General features: G+C 43.5%; 1 protein-coding gene across 12 annotated transcripts in view; it reads right to left on the reverse strand.

Annotated features, from left to right (window-relative positions):
- TENM4 (teneurin transmembrane protein 4) overlaps positions 1 to 25,062 on the reverse strand; it is a 755,206-nt gene that overhangs the window by 262,444 nt on the left and 467,700 nt on the right. For 11 of the 12 annotated variants that reach the window (XM_061343269.1, XM_061343268.1, XM_061343271.1 and 8 more), the window contains one exon: positions 4,635 to 4,844. The exons of the other annotated variant lie outside the window; for it this stretch is intronic. In XM_061343269.1, the coding sequence (XP_061199253.1) occupies positions 4,635 to 4,844 (210 nt within the window). The remainder of the gene's footprint in view (positions 1 to 4,634; positions 4,845 to 25,062) is intronic. 12 annotated transcript variants of the gene reach the window in all.

The following is a 25,062-nucleotide window of genomic DNA, read 5'->3' on the forward strand; positions in this document are numbered from 1 at the left end:
CTGGGGTCAGATTGATCCTGATTTGGCCTATTTTCCACTGAAGTCAAGGCTCTCACAGAAGTCACACTTGTCTTCTAGGTTTTAACCCTGGAATATTGATGTACTCAACACAGTTTTCCCTCCTCCCATACACTGAGAAAGCAATCTGTTCCTGAGGTGAGGGCTGCATTGTCCACGCTTCACACAATGCTGCACACTCCTCTTGGAATTCAAAGTCTAATCACACTGTGAAGCCTGCCCACCTCCCATATCTCGCTCGCTCTTTCCAGCAGCAGTGTCACTGTGGGTGACTGGCAGCGTGACCCTCCACTGCTGCTTCTATTTGTGAATAAATGCCTTCAGTGGTAGAAAAGAAACAGGATTGGTTAATCAGTGGGGAGTTGTTGGAATAGGGATGTATTTGAGGGAGAAGCCAAAGAAATTGGGATGCAGATATTGAGAAGTGGGTAATAAGGCTCCAAACTGTATTCATTCCTTTCTATAAAATTTAGTTGATGTTACCTCCAGTGCCACCTAAGTACTTTCTAGGTCAGTTTTAATTTAGTTTTAGAAGTGATTCTGGATTTTGTGATTCTCATCTCAGAGGTTGTTTCAAACGTCTACATCCAGCCTTCCAGTCTGCCTGGTATGAGTGACTTAGAGAAACACATCAGACCCCACAAAATGACAAAAGCACACTTCACACTGAGTGCCTGCTCACTGATGAAAGAGCTGGAAGAAGTCAGGCACTTCGGCTTTTACTACAAGGCAACACAGTGAGTGTTCTCGAAGGAATTTAGATGTCAGCTTTCACCAGATTTCATATATTTTTCAAAATCTGTTCTTTGTCACTCTGCACATCAGCTCCCCATGGGGATAACAGCCGTTTCCCTACCTCACAGCTGTGCTAAGCAGAGATGTACCTGCTGACGTCCCCAGTGCCACAGCTGGGGATGCTAAGGGAAGTGGACAGTGATGGGCAGGCTGACATGCTCTCCCTAAATATTATTCCCTAGACATATCCTCAATTTCTTTTTAACTTCTTTTTCATCTTATTTACTGGTTCAACTGGAACAGAGCTGCTGCCACCAAGCCAATCTTCAACCTCTGCAACTCTCCTTTTGGCTGGTGCTCGACCTTTCCCAACCATCAACATCCTCCCTACAGCCCCACTGGGTCGTGCTCCTCCTCCCATGGCACTGTCAAAGACTACATAGAGCAATGTTCTTATCCAGCACAACATTTGGTAGTTTCTTAAAACAGATTAAAGATTGGATGCCTATAGACACTTCTGGCTTCTCATCAGTAACACACATGTATACCTACATACCACTATATTCATATACTGACTGATGAGAAACCTGAGTAACTAATTTGTGTTTCTGAAAGTCCACCAAGGCAGCCCACTTTTCACATAGTGCTAAACCCTCAAACCAGGAGATTAAAAGGTTTCTGAATGGAAACATCCTGAAAAGTTTGAGAGTTGGGGTTGTTTAGCCTGGAGTAAGGAAAGCTCTGTATGACCTTTGAATACTTAAAGGGGGTTTATAGAGAAGATGCAGAGAGACTTTTAACAAGAGTCTGCAGGGACAGGACAAGGGGCAATGGCTTTAACCTGCCAGAAGAGAGATTGAGATAAGCTCTGAGGCACAAGTTCTTGCCTGTGAGAGTTCTGAGGCACTGGCACTGGGTGCCCAGAGAAGCTATGGCTGCCCCATTCTGGCAGTGTTCAAGGTCAGGTTGGACACAAGGGCTTGGAGCAAGATGCTCCAGTGGAAGGTGTCCCTGCCTGTGGCAGGAGCCTGGAATGGGATGAGCTTTAAGGTCCCTTCAACCAAAACCAGTCTGGGATTCTATGAAACTGAGACATTCACATCCTAGTTACTTCAGGTAATTTTAGGTAACATAAATAGTATTCCAGAGTTGACATATATAAAACCAAAAGTGAAAAGATCCATGTCTGAAGATTCCTTTTTTCCTTAAAATTAAGTACCTGCTGATAGTATAGGTACAATAAATGTTAGGGATTTCTTAATGCTCTAAATTACTTTTACTAAGTAAACGCCAAACAATAGCTTGTAATACATCCAAAACTAAAAGCCTTAAGAGACTCCTGCATATTTAAATACTTATTAGTTTATTCCAGCTTTCATTTGAAAGTTTAGTTGGACATTTTTCCTGGAAGTGTAGAAATAATATTGTGAGTATTATTACCTTTCTGGAATGAAAGGAACTTAGATAAAGAATAGCCTACTGTATCTTCAAAAAGTAGCATGTTTCTTAAGTTCCAAGAACGTTATATTTGCTATTTACATGGGGATTTGTAACAGCAGCACTGCTCCCTGGGTGTTACTTACTTTGGATGGACTTCTCTAAGGCTGAGTTTACACAGCTGTGGAAGGAAAACCTAGCCACAATCAATTAAAAAGTGCAACACAAATCCTTTGGACAGCATTCTCAGGCTGTCCTGCTGTTGAGACAGCTACTATTCTCCCAGAATAAGTGCTCTAACTGTATTAAACTTAGTCCTAACCAAAATAAGCTTTTACTAATTTTCACCATTTAAGGAACATAAAGACCTGCCTTTGTCATTTAAAGTTTAAGCTGACTAAGCCCCATAGAAACAGAACCTTAAGGAACTAAAGCAATTAAATCCATTTACAGAGGTCAGAAGAGCCTTTGAGTTTTAGACATGATGGGCTTGTATGGTCTGTGCTTCTTATTCATGTGAACTCTCAGATTATGGGTTGGTAGGTGGCATTAATAAGTCACCTTTGTTTTTCTCCTGATAGTGGAGTGAGGCTGAGCTGATCCTAACAGTCACCAGTGTGCTGGCATTACCTGCACTCCTGCTTACTGAACAACTACAATAAGCACACAAATGAGACCCCAGATGCCCTGTCTTTGTGTGGAACATATTTATTACCAACCTGCTGAATCCTACACACAAAGAAGGCCTCAGGGAATGTCGTATGTCTACAACCCAGTGCAAAAAGCACTGAGGAAAAAAAGAGACAAATAACCAGGCAGCTGAAAAGCCTAAAGTCTAACTAACTCACCAGTACATCAGTAATACAATAATGTCATAAGCCCACAGTGGACTCTGAACAATGTTTTTTCTGTTGTTCAGCTAATTAGTAAAAGAAGAGATTAAGGTCTTTAATGCTTTCTCTTTCTTCCCTCTTTTACCTGGAGGGTGTGCATGTATCTGTACATATATATTCCCTAAATGAGCAAAGTACATATGTTATGATGTTGAAAACACAAGGTGGAGTGTGAGTTTGGCTTTATTTCCAACAAGAGGGTCCTCTACATGATTTCAATGAACTGCGACTGCAAGGACTCAGATGTGTGTGTTACAGGGTCGGAGGGGAAGGGGAAAGCTGCACAGAGGATATGAATTTTAAACAGCTTTCTGAATGAATACAACACTGTATTTCTCCCTACTCTCCTTCGGATGACAATTCAGAGAGATAACCTTCTCCTTTGAAAAACCCTGAAGGAAAAGTTTGTTTTTACCATAACAAATGCAACAAAAGAAAAGAAGAGGGAAGCTGGGAAAAGAGGGAGGGAGGGGAAGTTAGGGGAAACAAATTAAATGTCAAACTTTCTCTCCTTACTTGGAGATAACAGCATAAAAGGAAACCTTCTCAGAAGCTTAACATACATGCAGTTAAGCCATTGCCAGCTGCAGTAAACCTCTCTCTCACCTTCCTTTCTCTCTTTCAAGATATCTTTGAATGCCTTCTCCTTCATCATAAATCAGACCTGTGAGCAATTATCACTCCAGGCGGATGGCAGTGGCCTGAATGGCCACTGCTATTCCACTGCTGTAATCTGCACTTCCTCAGGTTACACTACCCTTTATGAAATTTCACATTTCTTTGCCAACGAGCGCTAGCCTCTCCATTTAGGACTCATTGTCTTTGCAGCAGAGAGCTGTGAATCTCATTCCTCCTCTTGAAACTTGTTTTAGCAGCACTGTTCATCCATGGGGGGAGCTGAGCACCTTCACCTTCCCCCTTAGGAGTCTTACAGCATCCCGGAGCTCTGAGGGAGCACAACAGGGTTGTGCTGCCGCCTCAGAGACTTACCCTGAGGGCATCTCTCAGAGCCTCAGAGGGAGACAGGGACGCAGACACCCTCCTGAGCACACAGTACTGATGCCACTGTCACAACTCTCAAAGAAACTGAGTTTTCACCATTCTCTTCTCACACACCCTCTGGTGACAGGTTTCTGACAGCAATAGGAGCCTCCTGGATGCTTTCAGATGCTCACGGCCTGCGGTGGTTTGGGCCCAACTGGCTGCCCTCCCCTCACCCATGACCACCCTCCCAGAGAAAGGGGATTTGGGGTCAGTTTTCCAGGCAGGAGTTAAAAATAAAGCTTAAACAAAGCTCAAATCCCACCCCTGAAAAGGGAGAACACTCCAATCCTCAACTCACATGAAGTTCCTGATCTCTACCCATGTACCATAGTGGCTTACCCCTCACTAGCAGCCAGCACAAACTTTCATGAGGTGATTCACCCACCACCACCTTATCCCTTCTCCACACATCTTAAAACTCAAGCCCCAAACAGACCCCAAAGGGCACATGCGCACCCGCGAAAGGCAGTCAAGACAAGCAAGAAAAGTAGATATAGAATCACTCACCATTGGCGGCGACACAGAGGTTTCCAGAGCCACTTTTAACTAGGAATGAATTAGGGACAAACTCTTCCTCAGAGTCAGAGTCCGCGGCCGGCTGGGCCGCGCCGTTGCCCAGCAACCGCCCCGGGCCCTCATTGGCCGGCGGCGTCGGGGGAGGGGAAGGGGACTGCTCGGGGGGGGTGGAAGAGGCGGACGAACACCGCAGGGGAGGACCTGCGGGCCACAAGCACACACACACACAGGGACACACAGAGAGAAAAGGGAGGGGGACAAAACAACAATAAAACAACAGAATAAATAAAAATAAACGAAAAAGAACGACAAAACACAGACAGAGAGACAAACTTGAGCCGGGGCACGGGGGGAAGGCTGCGCCACACCACCACCCGCACTCCCCCCCCCCCCGGCGCCTGCCCCAATGGGGCAGCCCTGCCTGAGGGGCGGCAGACTGCACATAGCTGCTCGCCGGCGTTAAGGGGCTGGCGGTGTAAACGTCCGTTAAAATTCATATCCAGCCGGGTTCGTTATGTGATTTTAGCGTTTTAGGGAGCCCCTGGTGCGAGATGAGCTTCTTGTCACAGGGTGGGCACGCAAAATGGGCACAAAAAGTGGGCATTTAATCAACGAGGCAATGCGTCGATGCCGCGTTGTGTATTACCAGAGTAAAAGTTCTGCGCTACTTATTGTGAGGTAAATTATTTCAGCTTTCCTCTTAAAAGGGTAAAGCCCTTTTGGGGATTGGATTTAACCATCCCCTTATCGAGTTGACTTGAAGCTTCCCTCACACAGGAGGGAGCCAGGCATCGCTATGTGATGGTGAAGCGTGTCAGCGAGCCGACGCGCTGCCACAGGGCAGCCGCGAAGCTCCGTGCGGAGTCATTTCGTCGATTAAATAGTGAGAAATGCAGCAAACTGGGTTCTCTCTTGGGTGATATTTTACATAAAGCTGTGCCTGATGGAGGAAAAGCTGCTGACTGCGAGTTGGATCAGGTATGTGGAAGTTAAGTAGATCCAGTTAAAAAAACAGAATGGAAGTAAATAATAGTTATCAGGGTCTTATTCCCCTCAGGTTTTTGCACAAAACTGGGAAATTGAAACCTCGAAACTGGTGAAAAAAGACGTGGAGGTCAGGTATGTGCAGTGCCTCAATAAAAACAGAGGGAATGCGAACACAGACATAATAGGTTGAATACAGGACAATGCATTTAAACATAAGCTTTTCCCCTTGATACATTTGATCTGGAAGTCAGAATGATTAATCTCCTGTAGTTTCCCAAATGCTAAAATGTTATCATGCAAAACCCATCAAAATAAAAGACTTAAACAGCACAAGAAAACCAGCAAACTTAAAAAAAAAAAAATTCGTTTCTGAAAAAAAAAAAAACAACACATTTTGAACATAACGCAGCACACAACATAGCTGTACAGTATTTCTTACCAAACACAACATGAACACTTTAGAGAAGGACACAAACCCAAAACAATACAGTGGGTTTAACATTTAAATCCCCCGGAGCTGGTTCTGCTGAGTTTCTTTTCACCTTGGTCATTGTTTTTTCTCATGGTAAGCACTTGGATGTCATTTCCCTGGCATATGCAGGTCTTATAAATTGCTGATTATAATCAGAGCAGAGCATTGGAGATAGGGATAATAAAGGGTTGTACCTGTGCTCAGAGACACAGTGACTGTGGTCACCCAAAGGAGGAGACAGCCTCGATAGAGAGCCTTGGCTTTCCCGCATGAACTGCTGTGTGTTTTGTTACCATTAGCAGTGGAGTTGTCTGGGTCTATTCTTTCTGACAACCCTCCAAACAAGAGAAGTTTCTCCTTCAGGAATGCGGCTTTTAAGGCATCTGCAGCCCGCTTCACACTCCCTGACCCTTTTTACGGTGCCAAGGTTATAACCTTACCATTGTATTAACTACCGGTAGGAGCTGGAGAGGAGACAGCAAAAAAAGGAGCACGTGCAAGGGGATGAGCACTGCTTTCCCAGTCACAGACCCTGACATGAAAATGGAGATTCAGCCCTAACCCCAGTGTGCTCTTGAAGGAGCAAAGTCTCTGCGTCTTCCTCTTTGTTGCAGTGGAGATTTGATGAGCCCTAATGTAATGAAGTTTAAATCATGGCTTTGGTTTGCTGTGCTTTTGTCACAAAACAAGACAGGATGCATTTCTAATACTGTGTAGTCAGAGCTTGAATTCTAGCATGATGATGAATGAAATGGAAAGGAAGTGTTAAACTTACATCTTCCTATAGATCCATACAGTTTTTCAAGGTCCCTTCCAGCCCTAACCCTAGGATCTGATTCTATGATCAGGTGTACTTTGGAAGTGGAGGACACAGTTTTACAGCCATTGAGAGAGACAAACTTGATTTTAAAGTATAATTTCAAGCCTTTGACTCATTTATCTAAAGACCAGTAAAAATGCATGAAAAGGAGGTTAATGATGTGACTACTCCTTACAAAAAAAAGGTGCCTGGTGAATTACAGTGGACCCTCAATGCTCTCCCTGTGTTTTGGTCAGGCAGCTCGCTTGGCATATCTATACATAAAGCCTGAACATAAAGATCAGAAGCAGAATGAGCTGAATTTGGAATAATAATAGTAAAAAAGAAGTGAAATGTCAGTGATTTTCTCAGCCATTTCCACATGGGTGCAGGTTGAGGTTTTTTATATGAGCTTCCTCATCAGAAGTATTGCAGTATTGGCAAGGATAAAAGAAACCTCTTTAATGAAAACTTCAGATTTTAATCAGCTGCACCATTGCAGAGTGTACATGAGAGTTTCCCCTGGGACTTTATGGTTGTTGCATGCACTTGCAGCAGCGTGTGAGCTGACCTTTACAAGGGAGGGGTCCCTAGGAATTGTGTGTACCAACCGTGTTCCCAGTGGCTGTGCTGCTGTGAAAATCACTGGCATGTACCGCCGTGCTCCCTGGAAAATTCCCTTTTGGGCATACAATTGGGGTGGATGCAACAGGAGGTTTTACAAGAAAAACAGAAGGTATGTGCTACTCAGCTGTGCTGGCAGCATATGGTTAAAATGCATGGGGAGAAAAGTGAGTCCAGAGGAGGCCATGCAGATGCTGTGAGGGCTGGAGCAGCTCTGCTCTGGAGCCAGGATGAGAAAGCTGGGCTGCTTCAGCCTGGAGAAAGAAGGCTCCTTGACAGGAGACCTTAGAGCTGCTCCAGTGCCTAAAGGGGCTGCAGGAAAGCTGGAGAGGGGCTTGGGACAAGGGCCTGTAGGGACAGGCCAAGGGGAATGGCTTGAACCTGCCCGAGGGGAGACTGAGCTGAGCTCTTAGGCAGAAGCTCTTCCCTGTGAGGGTGCTGAGGCGCTGGCCCGGGGTGCCCAGAGAAGCTGTGGCTGCCCCATCCCTGGCAGTGCTCAAGGCCAGGTTGGACACCGGGGCTTGGAGCAAGCTGCTCTAGTGGAAGGTGTTTCTGCATGTGGCAGGAATGGTCTTTAATGTACACTCCAATCCAAACCGTTCTAGGATTCCTTTCTAACATGCAAGCAACTCTGTAAGATGGAGGTGTCTTACGTTGTGGATCCTTTCAGACACTTGCCTCTTTTTCTCTGCTTGGACAGAAACCCAAGAGTTAAATCTGACCTTTTCGCAAAAAAATAAACTGAGAGAGAGAGACTGAAGATACAAGTTTGTTCTCCCTCTCAGACCAGTATCTCATGGTGTTTGCTGCAGCAATAAATTCACTTGGAGCAACATCTCCAAGTGAAACAAGCACGATTCAGCCCGTAAACTTCCATTCCAGCTGCCAGAGCAAAATCTCTAATTGGTTAGTACAAACTGAATTCGCAGCACTAGTGGGTTGCTATGGAACCTGAGCAAGTAGGCCAAGTCACTTTGCGGTATGTGCTGTTTCTCCTTCAAAAATACAAACCAGAAGACCAGATAACACATTCATTATGCACACTCTTGCAATTTGGAAGCTAACTCAAAGGAAAACAAAAAGGATTCCAAGCATGGGCCCCTTGGCATCAATTTGTAACAATCTTGTATATCCGCTTGCAGTGAACAGTCAAAATTGCGTTCTTTGGACTTGAGGCAGAAATAATATAAGTTGAATGTCTCTGTATGAGTGCTAAGTTAGTTGTGCATATTCAGAAGGAAAGGGAACATAAACTTGTATTTTATCTCTGCATCAGTATTTCAGATGAAGATCTAAAAAAGTCGGGGGAGATACGAGTTTTTGTTAGATTTATGAAAATACTTGGGAAACACAAACTTGGGAAATAGCTTAACACAAAGAATCTGCTTCCCAACTTAACAGAGGAACTCTGTAAAATGCAGGGAATGGCTTTAAATTTACAGAAGAGACAACCAGAGCAGACTCTAAATAGTTAGGGGAAAGTAAGACAAACAATAAACATGCCTTCACTTTCTGCTGCACATTTGGCTGTCATATTTCAGAACACTGTGTGTTTCTAGAATTACTCTGTCTCTTGCAGGATTTGGCCTTCAGAGATCAAGAGCTGATTTAAACCGGGTGTATTCATCGTGGTGTGAATAGAAGGGCTGCCAGGAATTCAGAACACTCGAGGATATACTTTTAAATAAAGGACAGTAAATTGTTTCATACATGATGTTCAGTGGATTACACTCATATGTTTACAATTTGTCCCAGAAGGGGTGAAAAAGAGCAGATACACAAATGAAGATTTTTCACAGGACTCATACCACAAGACAACAGGATTTAGTAGTGTTCAATACAGAATCATCATAAAATCACAGAATGGTTTGGGTTTGAGGGGACCTTAAAGCTCAACCAGTTCCAACCCCTGCCACGGGCAGGGAGCCCTTCCACTAGAGCAGCTTGCTCCAAGCCCCTGTGTCCAACCTGGCCTTGAGCACTACCAGGTATGGGGCAGCCACAGCTTCTCTGGGCTCCCTGTGCCAGTTCCTGAGCACCCTCACAGGGAAGAAATTTCTAATATCTAATACAAATCTCCCCTCAGTTTAAAGCCGTTCCTCCTTGTCCCATCCCAACAGGCATTTGTCCAAAGCCCCTGTCAGCAATATACCCAGAATGGTATTATCTGAAATCAATAAATCATTAATATCAGCTTTTCCCATAGTACCTCCTTTTGTTGAGCTTCAACCAAGAATCTTTAAGAGCTTGACAAGCATTGAATAGGTAAGATTTGAAATCCTGTTATCAGATGTATTGGGATCTGCTATCAGATGGGCTGATCAAATTCAGTTGTCTGGGGCGCAGACTTACACTTCTGACAGATAAGGAAACTGAGTCTCAGAGAAATAAGTCGAATGCAGATTCTCTTATTTCTTGCACGCTCTATCTCTGGCCGCTGAAATAAGGCTGTTTGTCACACTCAGCTGTATTTTAAAATAGCAGAATTCCCAGCAGGAAGGAAGGACAGGGGGAGGCAGAAGTGCTGCAATCGTGACTACCTCAGTACAGCAACTGCAGCGGCTCTCATGTAAGAGCATTAAGTCATACAACTGAAAGTGCTTGGCCTTTGTACAACCTTAAAATCCCACAACTTCTGGCACTGGTACTGGTGCACCAGTAATGGTAGGCACCAGCTCAAACCAAACACATTCCATACAGCTCTGGCCTTTAAAACGTTGGGCTCTGGAGTGCACTGTGGTTCAGAGGAAGGCTGTGGAAGTGATAGCAGCGTGTGTTCTGCAGTGTGCTGGCTGGGTATATTATCCTGCTGAAGGAAAGCGAGTGTAAACAGATGCGCTTCTTTTTTTGTGTCTTCCCCTCACTTTGCACAGTAGTTTTGAGTGATTTTTGACATCAAAACTAAATTTTATTGGTCTGTATTAAAACTGGAGCTAGTTTTGTGCTGGAGAAAGCCACAACCTGCTTATACAACAGGAACACATAGTTACCTCTGTCTGATCACAGAAATTAATAAATACATCTAAAGCTCAGGCAGTTTTATCCCACAATGTGTCTGATGGATTAAACCCCACAAGCATGAAGCAGTACTGAAGGGTTGAGATATTCTTAAGTCAAAGAGCTTTATTTGAGAAGCGACAAGCAGGGAGGACACCGAGACACTCCAGGCAGCACCTCTATGATGGACTATTGATGCATATGACAAGGTGGGAAGGGCAGTGCCCTGCCTGCATGGCAGTGCGCAGTTCCCTATGGCATATAAAAGGCAGTGATTTGCTCCACTATCATTTCAGGGCATATGAGATCCTCCTGGGTTGAGGAGGGGAGTGAGAATGTCTGGTATTGTGCTTTTCATGGTGAAGGGGAATATATTATTTGGACAAATCCAGACTACTGCAGAATTAGTTGGGTTGGAAGGGATCTTAAAGCTCATCCAGTTCCAACTCATGGGCAGGGACACCTTCCACTAGAGCAGCTTGCTCCAAGCCCCTGTGTCCAACCTGGCCTTGAACACTGCCAGGGATGGGGCAGCCACAGCTTCTCTGAGCACCCTGTGCCAGCGCCCCAGCACCCTCACAGGGAAGAGCTTCTGCCTAAGAGCTCATCTCAGTCTCCCCTCGGGCAGGTTCAAGCCATTCCCCTTGGCCTGGCCCTACAGGCCCTTGTCCCAAGCCCCTCTCCAGCTTTCCTGCAGCCCCTTCAGGCACTGGAGCTGCTCTAAGGTCTCCCCTTCAGGAGCCTTCTCTTCTCCAGGCTGACCCAGCCCAGCTCTCTCAGCCTGGCTCCAGAGCAGAGCTGCTCCAGCCCTCGCAGCAGCTCCATGGCCTCCTCTGGCCTCGCTCCAACAGCTCCATGTCCCTCTTGTGCTGTTGCCCCAGAGCTACATAAGGACTGGGAGGTGTCCCCATAGCACAGCAGAGGGGAAGAATCCCCTTCCTCTACCCCGCTGCTCATGCTCTGGGGTTGCAGCTCAGCACACAGGTGCATCCCAGCCCAACGCACATCAAGCACACACTGAAACCAGTTTATGGGGAGCTTCTGATTGAAGACTAATTGTGCTTGGAATTTCTCAGCCCAGGTGTAGGAGCTTGCACTTGGCCTTTTTTTGAACTTCATGAACTTCGTTATCACACGGTAAAAGCCTGGTTTATCATCCAGGAGCTTTACTCCATCAGAGATGGAGAAAGAGGAATTTTCCTCAGGGATAAACAATACTCATGCCTTTCCTGTGGATAGCATAAAACACCTCTGGAAAAAGAGCAACGTCCTCGGGCTGTCTGGCAAAACGCGTTGGTGAATCATGGGAAGAAGGAATTGTGCAGATTTATTGCTGTTCTTTAACAATAGGTGGTCACAACTTTCCTAGCTCAACAGGGAATATATATCTTGTGTTTCAAATTGATTAAAAAAGCAGTCTTGGAAAACTACTCTTAGTTATTTATATTTCCTGACTTTCCACCTGCACTTATGTTGATTTTATTTAATTTCATTTTGTGTATTTGATTTATAGCTATGGAGCCAGAGGGGAAAATAAATGAAATAAAGGGGCAAATGAATATCATCTTAACAAGAAAAACCTGGGCTGCTGCCATCTCACCAAAATTAAGAAATTAATAGTTGGGTCTCAAATATGAGTAATAATCACATGCCTGGGATGAAGAGTGGCATACTGGGGGAAAAAGGGCCATGCAAGGTTAAGAAGGAACGGACTGGAGTATAAGGAACATATGTTAGGTGGACTTCACCTGCCTTGTGGGTGGTTTGTGTTACTTCCCCTAACCATGGGTTTTACCTCCTCTGTGCTGTGAAGATGTGCAGTGATTGTCTCTATCTGTTTGCCAGGATGTGGAAGTCACAAAGTCACTGTTGGCAGAAACAAAGTCACTGTTGGCAGAAACAAAGTCACTGTTGGCAGAAACTCTGGAACATGCCTGTTCATACAGGAGAGACCATGGGCAGACCTTCTGTTAGTGGAAAACGTCCAGAATGGTGTTGGTTCTGTGAGGGAAGATGTGATGCTGGGATATATAAAAGCACTACAACTATATGTCTGTATGATTGTATTTGGACTTAATGATCTTAAAGATCTTTTCCAACCTAGTTGATTCTATGATTCTATGCCTATTATCTGCCTCTGTCCCAGCACAGATAATGGACCATTTGGGCCCCACACTCTTATTCCCCAAACGAAGTAGAAGTTAGGAAGGGACAAAAATAACCCAGACCACGGCTCTTCTTTCCCCCGCCTCCCGAGGTTACTAACCTGACCCAAAACAGCAGAAAACAATTATCCATTGAGCAAGATGGAGAGGAGCAGGGAGGAAATTGTTCCCTTCTGAAAGGGAGCTCCTCAGGGGCTCGGGGTGCTCTCAGGCAGCACAGCCACACTTGGAATGTTTTTTTTGCCAATGCAAGAAAATAATACATCAGATTTCAGAAAATTACATGGGCAATTGCCTGAGCCGGATACTCGCTTTGCTCATTTGTAGGCACAACAGTAGAAACAGATTGTGGAAGTTAGTTACACCAGTGTCTGCAACATCAGTCTCCAGTGCTGAGATCGTGCTGTTACTCAAAAGCACAAACAGGTAATGTAATTTCCAACTACAGGTGAGATTGCTTCTATCTCTTTCAAAATCAAAGGAGGAAGGATCAAGCAAGAAAGGCTCTTCTGAGAGAGACAGTATAAACAATTCTAATCACCTCAGAATATTTATATCGTTCTTTGTGAAATATTTATGCAAATAATCCACCATCATCTCAAGTTTTGAAGGGAAATACAAGCCCCTAATTACGGATCAGCATTACAAAAGCCTTTTGCAGCTTTACTCAACCCCAACTTGTAAAAGAATAATGTAATCAGTAGGCAGGCTGATGAGCTGCCCGTGAAGTGGCCTCTCTCAATCTGACATTAATGCTCTATCTGATCCGAGACACCCAATAGAAAGTATGAGGTTCTCTGCAGAAGATTACATGCAAATCTCCTAAAAGGTCCATTTTCCTGTATTTGAACACCAAACCATAGGCTTTGCAGAAATTGCTTTCTCTAAGCTTAATGCTAACACGAAGGTTTACACTAGCCTAGCAAAACTCTGCCTGACAGGCTTGGTGAAGGCAAAGCACCTTTTCATATTCCTGCTAGCCCAGCAGGAAAGAGTTGTTATACGTGGGCCACTGCAAGACTTTTTCACCTGTTCCAGCAAAATAAAATTTACAGCTGAATCTTTCAGAGTGGTTGCCACTAATTCCCTAAAAATCACTGCCGAAATTATGCCAGAGGAGGCAAAACTATGGAATGCCGGAAAGCTACATGACATTAGAGCCCACCTACCAGGAGCAAAGCTAATTCATCCTATAATCACAGCACCAACAAAGTCCGTAAGAGCAGCAAGTGATCAGTAATACTCTTTGTGACCTTCCTGGCCAGTGAGGATGAGTTTTACATTTATCATAAGTAAAAAAATACATGGTGAGGCACACTGTGCTGTTAAGAAGCAAAATGTGTATTTCCCCCTGTTAACAGTCACAAATGAGCATCTCTTGAAAGGAATGAAGATTGCAGTTGTTAAATCCATGACTTGTTTGGAGAAATGAGAGTTTAATGTGACATTGTACAGCATAGGTCTTCCTGCAACTGAGAAGTACAGCTTTACCTTCCAGAAGCCACTTACTCTGTCTCCAGTTTCTGTTAGAATGCCTTATTTCTACTTTTTATAAGAACAGGTCATGATAGAACAGAGTGGAAGGGCTTTAACCTGCCAAAAGGGAGGTTGAGATGAGCTCTTAGGCAGAAGTTCTGCCCTGTGAGGGTGCTGAGGCGTTGACACAGGGTGCCCAGAAAAGCTGTGGCTGCCCCATCCCTGTCAGTGTTCAAGGACAGGTTGGATGGGGTTTGGAGCAAGCTCCTCTAGTGGAAGGTGTCCCTGCCTATGGCAAGGGTTTGGAACTGGATGAGCTTTAGGGTCCCTTCCAACCAAAACCAGTCTGGGATTCTACGATTCATTGATTATACAGAGAACCTTGAGTGTTTCTAACTGAGGTAGGTTAAGTGCAAGTTACATGAACCTGGGCTTAATGCTTCAAACCTGCCTGGAGATAAAGCAACCTCACATTGACATTTTTGGCAGTGATGTTTTGGTTTGTTCTGTAACAGCTAAGGCCCCATCATATGTGCAGACTTAACACTTCTCTAGCAAGCTCATAGACAAAGGTACTGTATAGTAGCAACGGAAGCAGAGACTAAGCACATAGGAAGCTGGAGATAAAAGTTGCAGAGAAGGAGAACTCTGAAGCAGTGATATTTTATGTTTCTCTTGGGAAGAAATGTAGTCTGCCTAAGTAAGTGCAGCCCAAGGAAAACACAGGGCTACAGACCCCTGGAGCCTAACAGAGTGGTATCAAAGCTATACTGCAGTGAGAATCCGGCCCCATCTATCCATAAGCTCCCTGGAGAGGAAATTTGGGGTGACAGGAATGTTGCCTGAATAAAGAGATTATATCTGTTCCTGTTTTTGTTCCTAAAATTACTGTTGGCTTTAGATTTCTGCGCTGCATAAAGGTAATGAACTTACTTGTTTAGCCTACACTTACTGGGACAATTTCCTCCTGATCCCATAATTTATCCCCATTAGGGTTGGATGCTTGCATCCCTAAAATTGTATGGAAGTCATTTTCCAGTGACTGTTATTTCTTACATTCTAGCCAATCTTCCTTAATTTCGGGAAGACCTTTTTTTCCCAGTGCATGATTTCAAACCAAGCCAACAGCCTCCCTTCAACATCTAAGAGTCATGGTTCATAAGATCGTTTTCTTTCTTCAACTGAGAAAAGAGATCAAGGCAACCTAGTGCTAAAAGTCTTCTTAGGTTGACTTCTAAAGGGATCTGATTAAGGAGAAAGGTTATTTTCCATAGCAATTCTTCTTGTGAGCCAGCCCTGGGGGTCTGGACTTGAAAACAGTAGGAAGTGTGAAGCTCCTGCAGAAAAGGAGGCAGGAGGGCTGCACCAGGATGGCAGAATTCTCTCTGCACCCAGGCTGATGGTAGGTGTCATTCCTTTCCCTTTGAATCTGAGAGAAATCTGCTATGTAACCCGGGAAAGAACTCTTCAGACCTGTCTGGTCTGATGCTTGTGCACTGTATTCTCTTTTGGCATCCACCTGATGCAGGAATGCATCTGAATCTTGTACATACCCTGTTCATTAAAAAATCAGGCTTATTCTGTATCCTCCAGTTATTTTGATGGTTTTTGTCTACTTATTCTGCATGCATTTTGAGACATGGGCTGCTGCTCCTTATGTGCATGTAGAGCTAGCAAAGCAACAGGACCTTGATCCTGTGTTTGGCCATTAGGTGTTCTGCAATGCAAGCTGTCAGAGTAGGGAAGTTGTGCTTGAGAAGCTGTCGTTATTTTAGAGACCTGTTCACAGTGTTCTGTAGACTGAGGGAGACTGAGAGCTTCCCCTTGCTGAGATCTGAGTCGAGGACAAGTTCTACATTTCCAGGGAGGTCCAAGTGAAGACCTTATGCTTACTGAAAAAGCTATGTAGATGTGTAGCCCTCATTGCTCTAATACAAATTTTTCCCCTTTTAAACCTGCATTTCAGCTTTGTTCCTGGAAAACCTCCTGAATTCTTGCTGAAGCAAAGAGCCAAAATACAGGTATGTTTCTGCAGGTGATGCTCTTCTCTCCAGTCAAAGATTGTTAGTCAGTGGTACTGACCAGGAAGGTAGTGCAGCAATATCATAGTATTGTGCCAGAAACAAACTCGTTTTGGACCAAAAACTGTGATTTGCTTTACATTTGTTTCGTGTGTAGAGCAACATTATCGAATAAAGTGCAAGTGACCAACAAGAGAAAAGGAAATTGGTAGAGACAAAGGTTTGGGTTATTGAATGGCGTTTCCAGGCCCAAAAGGGGAGCAATATTTTTGCCTCCAAAATAATAGAATCGTATAATCATAGAATGGTTTGGGTTGGAAAGGACCTTAAAGCTCATCCAGTTCTAACCCCCTGCCACAGAGCAGGCAGCAGGCCAAGTTGGAAATGCCATAGCAAGACCTGAGAAAGTTTCAGAGCCATCATTGATGTTACTGTTTTTTTCTCTACAGCTTTGATTAATATCTTTAAAGCTGCAATTTAAATACCTTAATCATTGCCTTACTGACTTCTGCCCTTGAGGAGAAAAATCTTTACCTTGACTTTTGTTCAGTTCCCCACTCAGTGAGAAATGTGAGATTGTTCACATCTCTATGCAAAGAAAGGTCCCAAATAAGAGAGATTCTCTGGCTAGAGGGGAGATAATGATAATTCGAAACACATAAAAGGCAGATGAGAATTATTTGTAAGAAAATAAATATTTCAGTAGTTTGGAAAATGATTCACAGCTGTGTGGGCTATAAAGAGTAGAGCTAAATACAGAGTAAAGTATACCCATGGCCTCATTCACTTAGCAGAGTCTCCGTCTCTCATTGCCCCAGCTTCTTGTTTTTCTGAGGGGTAAAGGAATTGGTTATCTTCAAGAAAAAGCCGTTTCAGAAAGACGAGGGCAGTATTAGAAAATAATTCAGTGCTCAATTATGGCACCTGGACCCATGTGAAAATGTGCTGCAGGCTTTGCCAGAACAGATCAAACTACTAGTCCACCTGATTTACCATCATTTCCCTGTTACTGGCTAATCCCAGCCATGCAGGGCTCCTATAAAGCAGTTCATTACACCCTATGGGATAGGAGGAAACCTTTTTATGATACTAATCAGAATATGATAGTAATCAAAGTGAAGCAAGAAAGCAAGATGCCTAATAGTCCTTATTCTTTTCTGACTGCTGAAACAGTGTGTGCTATGCTTGTTCCAGCTCATATGACATTAATTTTCCTCTAAGGTGTTTGCCCCCAAACTAACATTCAACAGGTAGTTTCACATCCTAGCCATGAAATATTCCCCACTTTCCTTTTTTACATGTAATGGCTTTGATTGTGATAAAATGCTAATGGGAGCAGAGGATCCTTATGGTTTGACTGACAAACAGCCCTTGTTGGTTATTTTGTCCATCTCTGAGGTAGCTGTACACTACACCTTTGAATTCGCTTCTATAGCAAGTCTAATTCTGAATTCCCAATCAATTAGGCTAGGCAGTTAGTCCCCAGAGTTTCAGGGGGCTAATAAAACCCACTCTCACACGTGCTTATGTTATAGTGCACTGAAGACTTTTCAGCATGCTGGTGAGCAAAGTAACCCAGTGGTCTCTTATCTCTAATTTTGATGATTACCTACCTGCCTTCTTTGACAGCCTTGACCTTCTGTACACTGATCAACAGTTTATACAGCTATTTGCTTTCTTACACTTATTCCTGAAGGAAAGATCCTGCTCTGCAACCCCACGCAGACCTAGCTGCCTTTCATCCAGTCCCCATGTGTGTCAGCCAAATGACTGAAGTGAAGCTCATGCTCAACAGCCCTTGAGACACTTCTGCAGACGTTACAGTGGTTCCACCACGCTTTAATGCGTAGCTCTGGCTTCAGTTTTGCCTTCACTTTTACCTGTTGGCTACCTCTACACATTCTTATGAGCTGTGTTTTCCCCATACTCTTTTAAATTTTGATTGCAAGGAGGCTTTTTTTCTTTTTTTTCTCTCCTGGACCATTTTTTGAGCGATGCTTTTCATTTTAAAGGAGAAACAAAGCCCAAAACAATAAAACCCAGGACAGAAAACTTGAAAAAGCTTAGAAGTGGAAAAAAGCTTTTGAAAATGTATGACCTTTTGGTTCTATATGTGATTAGTTGTCTTTTGTTCATAAAGTGTTAAGAAGAAGGACAGCAAAATGAATGTAAAGGATGGTCAACAGATTTGATCACTTCTAGGGACTACCCTGTCATGTAGGTTTCTGGGCTCGTCAAAAGTCTTGCTACTTAACCTGCTGTTTACCTGTTTGTTTTAACGTTAAAAAGAGCATTATCAGAGAGAGAAACTTGTGTTGGATAGCAAGAAACACTTTTTGGAGTGTACACTGACATGAAGAGCCCACTTAAATCCTCAAAAGGGCTAAAAGTAGCTGATCTCACCCAAACTGAATGGAGTCTAGAATCAAGATTTCCCACTTCTTGGAGGAAAGGCTCCAATTCCTAAATTATTTCAGAGGGGATGAGTGTTGTCATCACACATCCACCTCAGAAGATGGCTAGAAAGACTGACTCTCAAAGGCTTCCTATTAGTTTTACTGGAAGACTAAAGATACTCATTTAGGAAAACACTGGAGACACCCAGGCCTCCTGTGCTGTCAAGGTGGGAAGGGATTCCATATGGTGGGATGAATTCCTCTGCTTATATTCAGGGCCATCTGTCTCCTTCCACTTCCGCTTTCACACACTATGTATTAAAAGCAAAATGTAGATGCCTTTTCCATATAGACTGGATTTTTCCCAGTCTGCTGGGGGACCAAATTGTAGCAGGTTTCTTAGACTCTTAAGATACGTGTGATGCAGAAGATATGTGTATCCAGAAAGGTTACAATTTGCAGACCTCTGTCCTTAAAACTAAGAACATAAATTCATCTTTCCTTCAGACAATCATACAATCACAGAATGGTTTGGCTTAAAAAGGACATTAAAACTCATCTAGTTTGAACCCCCTTGCCACGGGCAGGGACACCTTCCTCTAGATCAGGTTGCTCCAAGCATGGCCTTGGACACTGCCAGGGATGGGGCATTTCATTAGTTAAACTGAAATGCTGAAGTCATTGAGCGTTGATGCCCTGACAGCAAGCAGGCCAGGATGTTTTGGTTACGTTGGATCCTGATTCTTTTCATAGGTGCCGAGAACCCAGAGCTCTTGGTAAAGATGATAAATGAATTTTGGTGTGTGTCAGTTTGTATAATCGACCAAAGTTATGCTCACAAGTGAAGGCTTGAAATCGCTAATAGACATTATCATAAGTATGGGTTATTTCCAGATGTATGTTAAACCTGCACCACAGAGTTTGCACAGAAAGAATGAGTTGTATTTTTAGTGTTACTGGCTGAAATAAGCTGCTGTCTATCCCTGTGCCTTTGGGCATAAACTAACCTACCACATGCCCATGGGAAAACAACACATATTTGGAGATGCTTTAAGGAAAACAAAAGCTTGTTGTTCCCTGTCATAGGCTCAGTGTATACAGAAGCTACAGTAAAACTCATTTACATTTGGGATTCTAGCAATGGGCAGGTAAAGGTGCTCTTGACAATCTGTTTTGCATCTGAGAGTTCCTGAAGGGGTTCCTTACCTAAGGCTCTTTCAGAGGCAGTTCTGGTTGGATCTGTCTGCTGTTCCACAATGGGGTTTCTTTTTTACTTTCCTTTTCATTTTCTTTCATGCTGAAGCTGATGCAAAGATAAATGTGAGAAGGCATGACATTTCCTTTTTGTTATATGCTTGTGATTTTTATTATGTGTGTCCCCAGAGGTAGCTAAAACCAGTACCTGGCTCTATTTCAGTATTCTGGCCTTCCAGTCAATGAAAGCTCTGGAATCTGGGAGCAAAAGAACTACTTCATAGCCAAAGTGGCCATTCTGGTGTGAACATTAAAAGTCCTGACAGACATACGCAAAAGGGTTCTGGTCACTGTTATTCCATGCCATTTATACTGCAACAACCATATGCAGCCATACAGGCTCTGTTATAAACTCTAAGCAATTTCTCTCAACTTGCACTTAGCTGTGAAGTCTGCTGCTTCTATTTCAGATTTAAAGAAAACTTGTCTACGTTTTCTGAGTACATCACTTCCAATAAAAGATGCTACCAGTGCCTGTAAGTGTTTTCTTGACTGACTCCTCAGATTATCACACCTACAAAAATATGCCACGAGGCTGATATTTTGAGGTCTCAAATGGCATACAGATGCTCACTGACTCATTTTGAGAAGTAGTTTTCTACTACAATATAGGTTTTAGAACTGTATTGGTAACAGTTATAATCATTTAAAGCTTTTCAGGTAGTAAACCACCACATTTGTCTTCATCCTCCCAGTTCTGATGGAGAAAACTCACATCCAGTAATAAAAGGATGTGAAAACCTGATGTGAATGACATGAAATAACCCTATTATTTAAAATATAAGGAAAGTCTACCACAGGTCTCAAACAGCACAGATAAAAAGAGAAGGTTGGTAAGCTGAATATGTCCATTTGTGGAAAGAGCTGTATTTTGTACACAGATTTAATTTGCAGCCTTTGTGGTATGGCATCAATGATAGCATCCGCATGAGCTTGGAGGCAGGAGAAGCAAAAGCCATTTGGATCACTTTGAACAAATGGGGACCTGAAGACTGAAAACCAAAGAGCACAGTGGCAGAGTGGGGAAGATCAGGAGCTGCTAGAGAAAGCTTGCAGGGTATGGGGGAGAGACACAAAGATGGGAGAATTTTGTGTGGCGCTGTGAAATAATGATGTTCAGAAAGGGAACTGATGAGATAATAGTGATGAACTTGGCTATTGAACTCAAAGGACGGGAAAGCATAGCATGTGCAAATGAGAGGCTGAGAAAGTTGGTGGGTCTGTTCAGCCTGGAGAAGAGAAGCTGCGTGGAGACCTCATAGCAGCCTTCCAGTGTCTGAAGGGGGCCTATAGGGATGCTGAGGAGGGACTCTTCATTAGGGACTTTAGTGGTAGGACAAGGGGTGATGGGTTAAAACTGAAACAGGGGAAGTTTAGATTGGATATAAGGAGGAAATTCTTTCCTGTGAAGTAGTGAGGCACTGGAATGGGTTGCCCAGGGAGGTTGTGAATGCTCCACCCCTGGCAGTGTTCAAGGCCAGGTTGGATGAGGCCTTGGGTAATATGGTTTAGTGCATAGTGTCCCTGCCCATGGCAGGGGGGTTGGAACTTGATGATCTTAAGGTCCTTTCCAACCCTAACTGTTCTATGATTCTATGATTTTCCATCGGGTCTACTCAGTAAAACATACATATGTCTACTGTGAGGTGTCCCTGCCCATGACAGGGGGTTGGAATTGAATGATCTTAATGTCCTTTCCAACCCAAACCATTCTATTGATTCTGTGTTCAGCAAATGTGTCATGGGGAAAAAAGCCTTCAAATGCTGTACCTCGTGAGCTGAGTCAGGTAGTAGAATAGAGATTGGTCTGTGGCTCAAAATCTCCACAGTAACAGAAATATCTGCTGCTTATGTTAATGCTGGGTGGGAATTGGAAGGGGCAACATCTTGTTTAGAGAAAGCAGTTATGTCTGATTGTGCACTAACACTAGTTTAAATCTCAAACAGGCATGGATTTTCCCTACCTGTAAAAACAACTCTTTAAGTCATTAACTTTTGCGGTCCCTCAAGAAACAGGTATATTTAACATGATTTCAAACCTGCATGGCCAGCATTGTGCAAGTTATTTCTGGTTTTCGTAACATACAAATAATACAAGCTCTGCTCTTGCTGTGGGCAAAGGCCAATTGGAGGAACAGGAAAGGTTTTATGATGTAATTCCATCCTTCATTCTTACTTGCTGTTTGATGATGCTGTGGAGTCAGCCAAGAAATGGATCAATGAATATCTTCTTTACACTTCCCATTTTATCCTTCCCCAGAGTACAAGGTGGCTGTTAAACCATGTAATGGAAAACTGGACTGGAGGAGTGTTTTCTGTACCCATCACTGACAGAACTGGAATGATAGTTGATCATAGAATCCCAGGCTGGTTTGGGTTGGAATGGACCTTAAAGCTCATCTTGTTCCAACCCCCTGCCAGGGGCAGGGACACCTTCCACTAGAGCAGCTTGCTCCAAGCCCCTGTGTCCAACCTGGCCTTGAACACTGCCAGGGATGGGGCAGCCACAGCTTCTCTGGGCACCCTGTGCCAGCGCCTCAGCACCCTCACAGGGAAGAGCTTCTGCCTAAGAGCTCATCTCAGTCTCCCCTCGGGCAGGTTAAAACCCTTCCCCTTGGCCTGTCCCTACGTGCCTTTGTAAAATCCATACGTATTAGAGTGAACTTTTCTACCTACAAGTCTTTTTGTAAAGGCCAGAATTTTAACCACTGTTAGCAGATAGCATACTTTTTTCAAAGGTCAATCATAAATGTGCTTATTCCACTTTATTATTCATAGTGGCTTCTACTTGATTTCTGCCAAGTTGAGGCTCTGGGACAATCTTAGTTGCTCAATGTGCTATTAACAAGTTGTGTTCTTTTAAGAAAGGACAAAAATGGCTGTTGAGAAAGTTCACAGAAGCCTTAAATAAAAGGCAAAATAATGGAAAAAAGTTGTCAGACGGGTCCCTTCCAACCCAAACCATTCTGTCATCTTATGATTTATAAGCAGCATGACAGAAATGTGCAGCTACAATGTGAGATTGATGGAAGAGGCTTAGAAATGGTCTGTGAGACACTCAGAAGGAGATGGAGACACACAGAACAGGCTTCAGACAGGTCATCTCTGGAAATGGAAAAGCCACATAGATATAAACAGGATGCTGCCTTGTAGTCACTTTCCCATGGTGTGTCCCCAGCTAAAAAGCAGTCCTTGGCTCTTTAGGATTGCCAAGGAATAGTGTCAGCAACACAGCCTAGCACCATCGCAAAGCCCTGATGCACTGTTGAATGACAGATGTAAAACCTCAGGCTTTTCACATCTCTAGAGAAGTACAGACCAGGCTGAGATTGAAATCCTTCAAGATGTCCCTATGTACTTTTCTGGATAAGGGCTTGGGAGGGAGGTGGATTTCTGAAATCCACAGTTTGAGGTCCACCATTGACAAGTGTGAGCATCTGAGCTTTGCTTGCCAAGTGCATAGAGGGTATCATGCCCCGACAGAGCTGATACCCAGGTTCACTTTCCACATGGACCAATCTTATTTGTTTTAATTGAGTTACTAATAGCATAAGGCACTGTTTAATGAGACCCAGGGAAATAGGGGGTTGGAAATCCCTTGTGTCCCAGATCCTGTTGGCTGTGTTAACGCAGAGGTACATTTATCCTGTGAGCAACCCCAGTGAAATCAGTGCCCATCCCTATAGAATAACTTTTTGCCCAGTCTGATTAAAAGAAAAAAAAATAGCTTCTTTGGATGAGAAAAGTGGCATAGAAGAATAGCATTATTTTCATACCCTTTCTTATTAATATATTAAACCCCACATCATTCTTCAGGGCAAATGAAGCACACCAGTGCTCAACATGACTGTAGGTCACAATCACCCATGCCATTCCCTCAGATAGATGGCTTTTACATGGTGTATCCTAGATGGCCAAAATATCAGGAGGGTAATTTGTCTCTGAATTATGGCTGTTAGTAATTAATCCTCTTTTGCTCTGGACTTGAGTGACCTTTATAAAGAAGCAGTTTGAATTAAAAGAATAAGAAATAAATAGGGGAAGAAATGAACCGTCTCTCCACAAACAAATACACATTTTGTCTTAAACTTGCAGTGGGAACTACAAAAAGACCCCAAAAGACCCCATCAGATTTTAAATATAACCCAGAAGATGTATACTAACCAACTTCTGCTATATTTGAGGATAACAAGCTTTCCCGTAGTGGCAGTGGGAAGCCTGTGACCTATCCAAGGCTTGCCAAAACCAGGTCATCTCAGTGATAAACTGCTCACTCCTGCATTTCCATCTTGAAAAGCTTCCTGATGAAGTGAGAAGGAAAATGTCCGGCCTCTGTAGATAGGGTGTTTCTTAAGACCTTGATCAAAATCAAATGTCTCCCTTCCCTTTATTAGGAACGTTAAACAGAAGCAGCTGTGCTAGGGACATATATGCTGTCAGTGTGACCTTCCGAGCTGGTACCTGCTCACTGGTAATTACATAGCGATAGCTGTTGATCATGTAGAAAGTGAATCCAACACCTTGTGGGAAATACCTCTGAGGAAACAAAGAGTCCTGATGAAATGCTGCCCTGCTTTATTGGTGTGAGTGAACGCTAGTGTGCATAAAAATAAATGACTACCATGACAGATAAGAAACAGACACCGTTTTTGTGCAAATTTTGTGCAGGCTGTTTCAGGTGAGACATCTCTGCCTGTTTATGTGAGTGTCTTGTATGGTTTTGACTTAGACCTTTCATTTTGTTAAATGAAAGAGGAGAGACCTCTCTGAAACTGTCCCAAGCGAGTAGAGAATGGCAACCTGATAACTTAGTTGTTCCAAAAGACATAGGAGAATGAGCAGAGTGGTTTGTGGTGAAACCATCCCTGTGCTGGAGCTGCCTTAGGTTTCCTGGGGTAGGCAATTTGGGTAAGTGAACAAGGCAATGAACAGGGGCCTGGTGAAGTTTAAATGGAGAAAACCCTTTTCTGCACTATTTATGTTTTCTCATCTGCAAACCTGGGAGCTTATCTAAAGAACAGTGGTGACTTCTCTTTCAGATACAGCAATCTCTTCCGTCTCCGCTTCATTATATGTGGTTTTAAGCTCTGTCTAATTGAGACTGCCTTATCTATGTTATTCTTAGAAGCCAGAAATTAATCCATAAGAGCTACAAGTTTATCTTTCTCCTTTCTAACCACATCTCAACTCCAAAAAGCCCATGCCATCACCCTGCTTTGCCTCATTTA

This window comes from Neopsephotus bourkii, unplaced genomic scaffold, assembly GCF_033783945.1.
Source record: "Neopsephotus bourkii isolate Nb327-2 ecotype Australia unplaced genomic scaffold, CSIRO-AGI_Nbou_v1 NB_1825, whole genome shotgun sequence".
In the NCBI taxonomy this organism is placed as follows: Eukaryota; Metazoa; Chordata; class Aves; order Psittaciformes; family Psittacidae; genus Neopsephotus; species Neopsephotus bourkii.